Source organism: Lolium rigidum, chromosome 3, assembly GCF_022539505.1.
Source record: "Lolium rigidum isolate FL_2022 chromosome 3, APGP_CSIRO_Lrig_0.1, whole genome shotgun sequence".
Taxonomy (NCBI): Eukaryota; Viridiplantae; Streptophyta; class Magnoliopsida; order Poales; family Poaceae; genus Lolium; species Lolium rigidum.
The window spans coordinates 358,365,661-358,376,631 of NC_061510.1; the positions used below are offsets into that span (position 1 = coordinate 358,365,661).

General features: G+C 49.8%; 2 protein-coding genes across 2 annotated transcripts; both read right to left on the reverse strand.

Moving 5' to 3' along the window:
* Window positions 1-101: 101 nt before the first annotated feature.
* On the reverse strand, window positions 102-2,624 carry LOC124700386. The gene is made up of 2 exons (XM_047232519.1): window positions 2,148-2,624; window positions 102-2,008 (listed from the first exon to the last, which is right to left on the reverse strand). Exons 1-2 carry the CDS (start codon window positions 2,245-2,247, stop codon window positions 351-353), a joined length of 1,758 nt encoding a protein of 585 aa, XP_047088475.1. The 5' UTR covers window positions 2,248-2,624; the 3' UTR covers window positions 102-350.
* Window positions 2,625-6,918: 4,294 nt separating this feature from the next.
* LOC124700387 (calcium load-activated calcium channel-like) lies at window positions 6,919-10,456 on the reverse strand. The gene is made up of 2 exons (XM_047232521.1): window positions 9,795-10,456; window positions 6,919-7,275 (listed from the first exon to the last, which is right to left on the reverse strand). Exon 1 carries the CDS (start codon window positions 10,402-10,404, stop codon window positions 9,796-9,798), a length of 609 nt encoding a protein of 202 aa, XP_047088477.1. The 5' UTR covers window positions 10,405-10,456; the 3' UTR covers window positions 6,919-7,275; window position 9,795.
* Between the last annotated feature and the right edge of the window lie 515 nt (window positions 10,457-10,971).

The window sequence follows — 10,971 nt, forward strand, 5'->3', positions numbered from 1 at the left end:
GGAAAGATTTCTTTCTCTCTTTATTCCAATTTTAAAGCACAATGGATGGTTACGGAAACACCCACACATATCCATATGTGGGTGGGTGTACAAAAATGAACTCAATTCACCTCTATTGGATGAGGCTAAAACTAAGGATCATGATTTGTTATACACCCAACAATCTTGTTGTGTAATATAAGAATCTACTATTGACATGCTGCAATAAAACATTACCAATAAATGTTACAAACTTCCATGGGAGGAGGCTACAAACACTCACAAATCGTTCTACAAGTTCATCTTTTAACAATCTTCTCAACCGAACACAACAATCAAGCCACATTGAAGAACAAGCCACACTTTGATGTCTACCATCTTTCATCTCCCTCCCACATATTCTTCTCCTTGGGTCCGGTCGGCCCTTCCTCCTTGGACAGCTCGTTTGGCATCTTGCTCACCATGTTCTCAGCTGAACCCCTGATCCGGAGAGGCAGACGCTTGGTCGTCCCCTCCATCCTCGTCTTGGACTTGTAGATCACCGTCGGCCCCCACTCCCTCATGAACTGCAGCCACTGCGGTTCGACGACCACGCCGTCCCCGAGGTACTCCGCCGACACGATGCGGTACTTGACGCTGGAGTCCACGTACAGCTTGCTCCGGGCAGCGTCGTTCAGTATGCCAACCCCTAGCGCCGCCGAGCCCTGCAGGTACACGCCGGCGTACGGGTAACTCGCGTGCCCGTTCCTGGACGAGTACACCGCCGGCTTGTTCCCCGCGGCGTACTCCAGCGCGGACGCGTCCACCCACCTGCCGCCGCTGTGCTGAGAGTAGTAGACGGCCATGAGCTCGCCGGTGAGGTTGCTGACGCGGAGCGTGAAGTGCTCCCAGTCGCCGACGTGCTGGCCGGTGGTCCCGAGCGGCATGCTGACCATGCCCAGCTTGAGCCTGGCGGGGCCGTTGAAGGGGCAGAAGACCCACATGGCGACGTCGGTGCACGCCCCGCCCATGGCCGGCTTGACGTGCGCGTACAGCTCCGCGCTCTCGATGTCGCCGCGGCAGACCTCCTGCCTCCTCTTGGCGTCGCACGGCAGGTCCATCCAGTACTCCCCGTCGTTCCACCCGCCGCCGGGGAGGTTGGACCCCTCCGCGTCGATCTCCTCCCCCACGGCGCCCCCGCCTTTCTTGAACAGCTTCGCGCCATTCTTGAAGTACCAGGCGACGGACGACGGCAGGTAGACCTCCTTGGGGTGGAAGAAGAGCGTGGGCCCGTAATGCTTGATGACGGCGTGCACCTGCTCCAGCGTCGGCATCGCCGTCAGGTCGAGGTCGACGTTCTTGAGGCACGCGAGGCCGCCTTGCTCGCCGCGCGGGGGCGAGCGCCCGTCCACGGCGCAGCAGAACGTGCCCGCGCCGATGCCCTTCTCCCGCATCCCGCGGCGCAGCGGCCTGAGCCCGCGCACGACCAAGGCGGCCTCGCCGGCCGGCGACGCCGACGCCGACGCCGGCTGCGGCTGCGGCTTGAGCTGCAGGCGCAGCAGCGCGCCGTGCGGCTCGCACTCGTCGTCGGTGAGGTCGGCGCGCACGCAGCGGACGTCGTCGAGCGCCGGCTTGGCGGGGCCCGTCGTGACGAGGAACCCCAGCGCCCGGTACCCCTCCGGCGGCACGGGGAGCCAGAAGTAGGCGTCGCTGCGGCCGTACCCGGAGCAAGCCCTGCTCGCGCCGCTGGCGTGGAAAGCCCAGACGAGCTCGTAGTCCTGCGGCGCGCAGAGGGGCGGCTGCGGCGAGTCGGCGGCGCCGGCCCTGGCGACGAGCAGGTGGCCGTGGAGCGGGCGGCTGTTGGGCTGGCAGTAGTGGCCGAGCACGGAGAAGCCGTCCGGGAGGGCGGTCGGCCTGTAGAAGGTGACGCCGCAGGCCTGCTGCAGCCGCGCCGACGGCGACAGGGCGCAGATTTTCTCGAAGGCCGTGGCCGCGGCGAGCTCCAGCTCCCCGCCCCCGATGGAGATCCGGCCCCGCGCGAACCCGCCACCTGCCGCATTGCCCACGTCGAACTTACACGTCAATGAATCATTCAATCGATGAAAATGGTAGAAACTAGCGACGTGTCCAATAATTCAGGGACAGACAGAGAGGCGAAGGCGAAATCAAAGATGGGGACGGTCGGTCACCTGGTGGCCACGTCGGGAGCGGCTCCGGGAAGGAGAATGGCTTCGGCGCCGGCTCCTCCGCCGCGCCGGCGCCGGCGCGGCCGAAGAAGCGCCCCAGCATCGGCGACGGGGTTTGTACGGCCGTGCTTTGGAGTGGAGGTGTCACCTAAACCCGGATCAACTAACTAACTAACGAACTGCCGGATCGAGACGACAAGATCTAGACTTGGTTGCAGGGACGGAGAGGATAGCCCTGAAGACGATGGCAAGTGATGCCTCGCTCGCTCGCACACGCTGGCTGGATTTGGGTTGCTCCGATGGCAAGATAGGTTTGAAGATGCACGCCGGACGGGGCCCTCTGCCCGCGCCTAAAAGTGAATGCAGATGCCCTGTCCGTGCTTTGTTTGGTGAGACTCTGCCGTGCTCTTCGATTGGACGATTTATTCCAAGTTTCTGCATTGGGGGAGCGGAGCGGTAGGGCCGATATACTATCGAGGATGCTTTTGGCCGCGACTGGGTGCGGTACACGGCTGCGGGTAGATATGACCGACAACTTTTTCGCAGAGTCTGGCATGTCAATGTCGACGGTGAAAGGTTAAACTTTCTGCGACGGGAGCTGAGACAGGCTAGCCGCGTCCCAGTCGCCGGCGTAAACTCGCAAAATCGATAAAAATAACCCAATAACAAAACAAATTCGAAGATTAAACTTTCGGCGAAACATTTGTACCAAAATAACCCTTTTTAGCCGTGCCTGTTCCCGGGACGTCTCACTCCGCTTTGTCACGCAGGAGAGCACGGCGCCGCACCCACCGCCATCGTGGACAGGTGCCCCCCTCCCCCCCACCCCTGCGCAACAGCTGCACCCTACGTCGTGGCGCCGTAGTGTGATGTGTTGCGCCGTGGGCTAGGGTGCGGCACATCGACTTGCATTTTGTCGGCCCGAGCGGTAGCTCTAGACACTTAAACCTCATGCGCGCGGGACGCTGGCTAGGGTTCCTCTCCACCTCCTCTATTCCTCTACCAAAACCCACAAGTTTGAAGCTTTCCTCCATAGAGTTTGACCAACCCAAGTTTCTAGAGGTACTCTTCCTCATTTCCCTTGTTTTTCACCCATTAAAATGTTGTATTTTTGTGGTTAATGTCCAAATCTTGGAAACCCTACAAATATGAACTGACCCAAAATGCATGTTTGATTCTTGTTGCTTTGGGCGATGTTGGCTCCTATGATGTATATGAAGCATTTTGCTTAAGATTGGTAGGTTAGGTTTAGAGTTTTTGTTAGGTTAGGTTTATTGTTGTTCTTATGTTAGGGTTAGGGTTATCGTTAGATTTGTAGGTTAGGTTTCGCTTTCATGACTAGGATGTTTGTGTTAATCTTGGCTTCGGAATTTATTGATTTTTTTTACCGTTGTGTTGTTATGCTTATTTTAGGGATGGCGAGAATTCTCCATGTTCATCATGTGGACAAGGATGCTTTTTTGAAAGAAAATATCGAGCCAGACCCAGATGAGGTCGACTTGGTGTTCGAGCGTAGTCCTAACTAGGCCGAGGTCTTGGAGCAAGTTAGGATTGATTTGAATTGGATGGACCAGAGTTACGTTGTTCAATTAGAGAGAATGCGTAATGCGGTGTTCGGAATGCATGTCTGTTGGAAGATAATGCGTATCTACTCCGAGCAACGTTGGGTTGCATACACAGAGGTGGTGACCGAATCACTAGATAAGGCTCTCGAGTTGTTTGCCACCAAAAACGTTGATAGTACTTTGCACTTGGACTTGAACCGGCTTGCCTCCCCGTTGAATGGTAGGGGTCCTCAACCCTTGTACCAAGAGGAAATGAGCGAACCTCTTTGGATTCAACATGACATGATGCAAACCTTGAGTCCGGTTTCAGAGAACCAAGACAAAAGTATTGGGACAGGAAAATGATGAGTATGGAGACGATGAGAATGAGGTTGAGCTTCATGACAACAATGTTAGAGATTTGGATAAGTATTATATGCAAGAAAATATGGACCATGGCATCATGTATACTCGATGCTATGCATTGGACTCGGATGACGATGGTCCCAATGAAGAAGTTGATGAGGAGGGGTTCACGACCAATGAGGCCGAAATCCACGATACGATTGGGACGAGATCATCGGGCACCTTTATTCCGTGATCTTAGCCTCACGATACGATTGAGGCCGACAAGGGTATAGTGCTTGGACCAAGGCCAAGTTCTTACTGGGATGATAATTACGAGAAGAATGGGATTGAAGTTCACAACCTTGTTGGAATTTAAGCAATGGATCAATGCGTACTTGGTTAAGTATCACCATCCGTACATGCTGGTTCACTCGGACGTGAATAAGCGTTACACGGTTAAATGCGAGGAGAATGGATGTCCTTGGATTGTGCGTGAAGACCATGGAAGGGAAGCCCCGACCGGCGCATATCTAGTCTATCAACTCACATGTGCCGAGGCAAGAGGCTGGATGGCCAACATGTGAAGCATGAGCGCAAACAAATCACATCTAAGTTCATCGCTTATAGGATTTCCAACAACATCTCGTCACTTCCAAATATAAGCATATGGGTTGGTATTTTTTACCTGCTCCGGGGTTAGGTTATCAAACTTGTTGGTGTAGGTTCGATAGGCCGCTACAGGGTCGGTTTGAGACCATGTCCCACTTGTATGCCCACGTGGGGAGCCACAACTCGTTGCCATGATCTTTGTAGTCTCCAGACCAATAGAAGAAGCAACCGACCACCAATGTCAGCGTCACTTCCAGTCCTACAACAAGCTTCGTCCAACAACACATAAGGCAAACAAAGTTTAGTTATGGTACAAGTTGGAGATGTGATGTAGAGATGGACAAAATAGAAACTTTAGATTACCTAGCGATACAAGAAGGCAATGCCGCCGAACCCCAAATCCATTTAATATCCATGTTGGTTAAGGCGTTGAGCTAGTGCCACTGAGCAGTCTTCCCACTGCTATCAGGAAAGAGAGTGCCGGTGATAACATACCACACGTACACAGGGATACAACTTAATCTGATCCTTGTTGGCATGTTCCGGGCATGTCTTGAAGTTCTGTGAGATCCAAGTGAAAGTAGCCTCGACGAAGACCCTTAAATTTCCCCTTCTTGTTTATAGTATCATCGTAAACCTTACCAATAAGGTTAAACATCTTCCCATGCCACTCGTCACAATTCAATGGGGAGTGCAAGGATCATCGACATGTCCTGAAGAGTAACAGACATCTCCCCGGCCTCCAACGATCGCCAACCGCGGTGATCGCATAAGGGTTCATGTTCGGTGTCGAACGGCTGATCGTATGAATGAATGGGAGGAGTCCTAGCTTCTGAATGTGCTCCATGTATCGCTCATCGTATGGCATCTTCGCTTAGGAGGTCTCGGGACACCTAAGTCGGAGGTTGATTATTCCATACAAGCTTGTTCTTCCATATCCATTTTAACATACAAGCTTGATTATTCCATATCCATTTTAATGGAAATGAACCTACACATACAAGCTTGATTATTCCATATCCATTTTAACATTGCAAAACTATATGAAGTACTTGGTTCATTTCTATTAGCTTGTTCTTCTCGGACATCAAGTATGAACGGTGATTATCATCGTGATAAGGACCGAGAAGCGTCATCCTACGTACGCATGTGAGCATATATAAACTAATAGTGTGAGCAAATGTGACAATATAAAAACAAATATGTGAGCAAATGACAGTATAAAACTAATATGTGAGCATGTGCTTACAAAATCTAGAGCACACAAGACCTAAACATAGTCACACAAGCGTTATTCACATGCTACAAGATTTAAAGTGCATATAAATTTTTAGATTTTTTTGATGAACTAGGGTGGCCCTAAAATATCAAAATTTGAGCAAACATGATAGAATTTTTGGATGAAATTGAGGGAGAATACCCGGGGGAAGGGGTTGAGATCAAGATCCCGAAGAAATTAATCCTTCAGATATGTGAGCTTTGGGTAGAGGATTGGAGGAGGGAGAGAGGAGCCAGAGCCGCCGCCGTGGGAGGAACCCTAGTCGCATGTAGAGGAAGAGAGGAACTGGCCCAGGTTAGGCCGCTCGGGCTGACGCCAAGTGACTGCCGTGCGCCAGGCCACGGCGCGGCAGGTCACAGTGCGGTGCCGCGACGCAGGGCGCCACACTAGAGTCCACCCCACCAATCCACGCGGCGTGGCTGTAGCGCCATGCTGCACAACACTACTGGCTGCAGCACCCCGGTTAACGGGGCAACTAAAATAGGTTAAATTGTTTCATTGGGAGTTTATTCTTCGAATTTGTTTTGCATTTGGATTATTTTTGTTAATTTTGCCGTCTAAGGTCTTGTTTGGTACTAGTGTTTCAGTGGGGATAATACTTTAGAGTATTGGGTGAATCACTGCTGTCACCCAATCCCCACAAAACCCCATCCCCAATCCACTAGGTAGGGGTAGAGTATTGGGGATTGAAAAAATTACACTAAAAAATGGGGATAAGTGGGGATAAATGGGGATTAAACTCTCTCATACTCTAGCACCAAACATGTATTGGGGATAAGTGGGGATTTAAAATTTAGAGCGGATTATCCCCGCTAATCCCCACTAAGACTCTAGTACCAAACAAGGCCTAAACTAGCAGTCAACGGGACACACAAACTCCTTTTGTTCTTGCAGTTGCAGGAGCATCAGTTCCTGCACACGAGTGGAGTTGACAACAAGCAAATCAAGCTTCCCACGGGAAACAATGAGAACCAAGGCCAGAGAAGCAATCAGCTGAAGATAAGAACTTCGCCATTTGCAAATTGCAACACAATAGAGCGTGTGATATAAAATGAATGATGATAGAATACAACTCTACGAGGGTCCCAAACCTGACTGCACAGCACGCAACCTGAGAATGTTCACGATATAGCCTACAGAACAAGATAGGTATGTCCACTGTCCGCTAATACCATGGGTGCAACAACAGGCTGTTGAGATGCGGGAAAATGACTATGCGTATCATTACAGCATCTCGTAGTAACATTCTCCCTCGAGCTATCAAAGCTATTTTTCTTTCTTTCAGGATAACTCTTTCGGAGAGCAACTTCTCGTCGAGATCAAGAGCCATCACAGGTATGTATAGACCAAGCTGCAAAAAAAGGAGGACTGTTCCAGTTAGAGAACTGCAGTAGTTGGTGGGATCAATCAATTTTGATTTTGTGATAAGGCGTTCAGCTGGGCTGGACGAACGAGGAATTATGGGGTGGCTCCTGACTATCTACCTCAAAAAAAAAATCTAACTATCTATCTGTGCGTGCAACACTTCTAAACTGCTGCCTGTAAATGCAAAATTACAGTAACTAAAGATCAAAAGTCATGTGCTTAATCTACCACACGACATATGACATCGTAGTAGAATTAAGAACAAACTACCATAGGCATAATCATGCTCACATGCATCCATATCAAATGCAGATTTTGCAAAACTACAGTGGGAAGGAGTATTTTCAGAAAAGTTGAACTGGAACTCAAAGCCCCCAAGAGCACATAGAGGGCATACGAATATGAATTCTTGCAAAGAAAATTAAGATCCATGAAACATCAGTAAAATTAAGCAAGTCTATCGGGTGTTTCAGAAATTTGACAGTAAGAGTTGGAAAATAAATATATCATCACATGGGCCATAAGTCGAGTGGTGATTGGTATAAAGTGTATCTACTGCATTTACTATAATGATATGTTAGTTACATGTATTGGTGGATATTATACCACAAGAATATCATTCTTAAGTCTCAAGATTCAAGAACAAGCTTTTTGAGTCGCAACTATACAGCCGTGATTTTTGGAAAAACGACTCGGTGACTATACAATGACTCAAAAAAGCATGCTCAAGAAAAAAACAGTTATGACAGGTTATGTTCTGTATAAGTACTCCAGCATATCTGCAGCATTTACTACACTGCTATATTCTAATTAATCACTAGTATTTCGCTAGCATACACTGAAGAACATGGCACATGTGGTCAGTTATCTCAAACTGAATATTAAGAAATAGCATGCATTAGAGAGGTAATTTTCCACAGAAAAGTTAGCATGCATGTATAGTCTATTAAGCACCCATGTTAACGGAGTTAAAACAACACCATTGCTAATGACTTCCTTTGGCTAAATAAATCGATGTCTAGATCCTAGACTAAAAGCAAATATTCCTCATGATCTCGTGACAACTGTAGGGTCAAAGGGTGCTTTACTATAGTGCCCACTTCTTGGACTGAAGCTAAGAAACTCTTATCCACAGCAGTAGACTAACATGAACTAGTTCAGACAGAGCTGAGCTCACCCTTACCCAAAATATCAACAGTTCAACACAAAAAAAAAAATTATGAGTTCCCAAAGCCATTGGCAATATTACCAAGAACCTTATAAACGTAAAATGCATCAACATTACAAAAGGTGGTCTATTCGCTATTCCCCTGATACCATGATCACATTATGAAGCCCAACTGCTGATACACAACAAACAGCAGTGGCAGAGACAGGATCTTCTTGAATGCGTTCTCATATTAACCCAGGAACACAAGGGAATGCTAATGGAGCCTGCTCCCGCAACTTCAAAGTAGTAGACAAAACAAGACGAAAACTAGCTAATTGTTCTACTCTAAGCCTCTGGTCTAGACTCTAGATTCAGCTATTTCGTATTAGCTAAATTGAAGCACGCTTCTGTAATCCAAAGTTTAGAGATAGTGCTACAGTCTCATTAAGTGAGTCGCATAACTTAGTGAACCTCCCCCAATTGTGCAGGAAGTTATCCTAGACAATAATCAGAGTCACTAATCTACATTCAACAGGATCTCGGTAGGATACTAAAGGCTCACAGGATCTCAGTAGGATACAAAAACCTACTCAATCAAACAAAATCATCAAACGCATGTCAGTCAGATGCATCAATAAGTTTGATCATTAATGGAAGTTAAGCTCATATTTGTATAAGTAGATCTAGGATGCAAGTTTATCAGGACAACCATCCTGATCTAGTATTCACCTCTAGAATCTAGAATATCAACAGCTCAACACAAAAATGTCAACAGTTTATCACAGTTACTAATGCTATCGTCTCATTAATTGAGCTACGTGCCTTAACGAACCACACCCAAATCTACATTCAAGATCATCACCTGAGAATAGAAGGATCAAACCCAAGGATGCAGCACTTAACATCTTGACTTTAGCAAAACTTATGTGATCACAGAATCTCGGCATGATACCAAAATCTACTCAATCAAACAAAATCATCACATTTGATAAGTCTGATCAGGTGCATCGATAAGTCTGATCAGTAAAAGTAGTTAAGCTCATGTTTGTATCAGTAGATCTAAGATTAACCCCCAAGAACAGAAGGATCAAACCCAAGGATGCCCAACTTAATAACTTTAGCAAAGCATATGTGCTCATTGAATCTCGGTAGGATACTAAGATCTCCTCAATCAAACGAAATCATCACACGCATGTCAGTCAGATGCAATATCATTAATGGAAGTTAAGCTCATACTATTTGTATCAGTAGATCTAGGATGCAAAATTATCAGGATCAACCATCCTGATCTAGTATTCACCTCAGTAGATTTAGCGGGGCAGAAAAAAAAAAGAGATCGATAATCGAATTGTTACCTCAGTTGACTTTGGGGTCGGGCATGCCGAAGAGCCCCGGGCCGGCCCCGGCGGCCGCGCGCGGCGGCGTGAATCCGAGCAGCTTCTGGAGGTTGGTCCGGATGCTCATGGAGCAGAGGAAGTAGAGGAATACCATGGCGCAGTCGGTGGGGTCGTTCCCGGGCAGTCCGCGGTGGCTCATGCGCTGCACGAGCGGCACTGGCGCGAAGGGCAGCTTGGCGACGGCGCGGCCCTCGAAGAGGGAGTTGAGCAGGCCGAAGACGACGAAGAGGACGGCGGCGACGACGGCGCCGGACTTGAGCTTGGCGAAGGAGAGCTCGCGCGAGGCGTCCTTGAGGCTGGTCTCGACGCGGTCCATCTTCTTGGCGCGCGAGGAGGCGGCCTGGGAGTGGGAGGAGGAGGAGGAGGAGGAGGTGGGGCCGGAGGCGGTGGACTTCATGGAGTCGAGCTTGCGGGAGTGGCGCTCGATGGAGGCGCGCAGGGAGTTGTAGGTGGCGGTGCGGTAGATGAGCAGCCAGGAGATGGCCTCGCAGAGCACGGCCGTGGCGCCCGAGATGGCCACCACCGAGAGGCTGTCGCCGTAGCGCAGGGAGGCGAGCGCCGAGGCCATGGGCTCGCGGCGGCGACCGGCCGGCCGGCGTGGGGCGGGGTGGGAGGCGGACGGGAGGGACCGAGAGAGATCTGGATTTGGCTGCGGGAAGGAATCGGCGAGTTCGGTCGGGGTCGGGGCTGCCGCGATGTAGTTGGGCAGTTGGGTGTTGTGCGCGTGCGGCCGTGTGGGCTGTGGAGACCGGGAGAGAGGTTTTGGCGTGGGTGGAAGGTAGGAGGCTGGCATGTGGGGTATGCTTGGGACTTTTTTTTTTTTTTTTTTTTTGCAGGAAGTATGCTTGGGACTTGGGAGCTTTTTTTGCACTTGGAGTTAGGAGCAGGTTATTAGGCCATCTCGACGCAAGGGAAGCTGAGCGACCATTTACATCCACGGAAATACGTCTGATATCTGCATCAGCGGGTGACGCATAGTGATCGGGTCGTTCGCAGCGATTCAATCGCGGCCCAAATATGCGTCAGGTTTGCATCTCTGCGGACGCTGGCTGCCGCTCCAAGTGATCGGTCGCTCTTCGACCGGACCCGTCTGCCAGCGAGCCTGTATCGAGGGTATCGCTTTCGCGGTCAGCGT

What these genes read in the sequence shown, in the direction of transcription:
- LOC124700386 (XM_047232519.1), bottom strand. Translation starts at nt 2,247, where the DNA reads ATGCTGGGGCGCTTCTTCGGCCGCGCCGGCGCCGGCGCGGCGGAGGAG. An exon ending in GCTCCCGACGTGGCCACCAG is followed by an intron (nt 2,009 to 2,147) that starts GTGACCGACCGT and finishes GCAATGCGGCAG; the next exon opens with GTGGCGGGTTCGCGCGGGGC.
- LOC124700387 (XM_047232521.1), bottom strand. Translation starts at nt 10,404, where the DNA reads ATGGCCTCGGCGCTCGCCTCCCTGCGCTACGGCGACAGCCTCTCGGTG.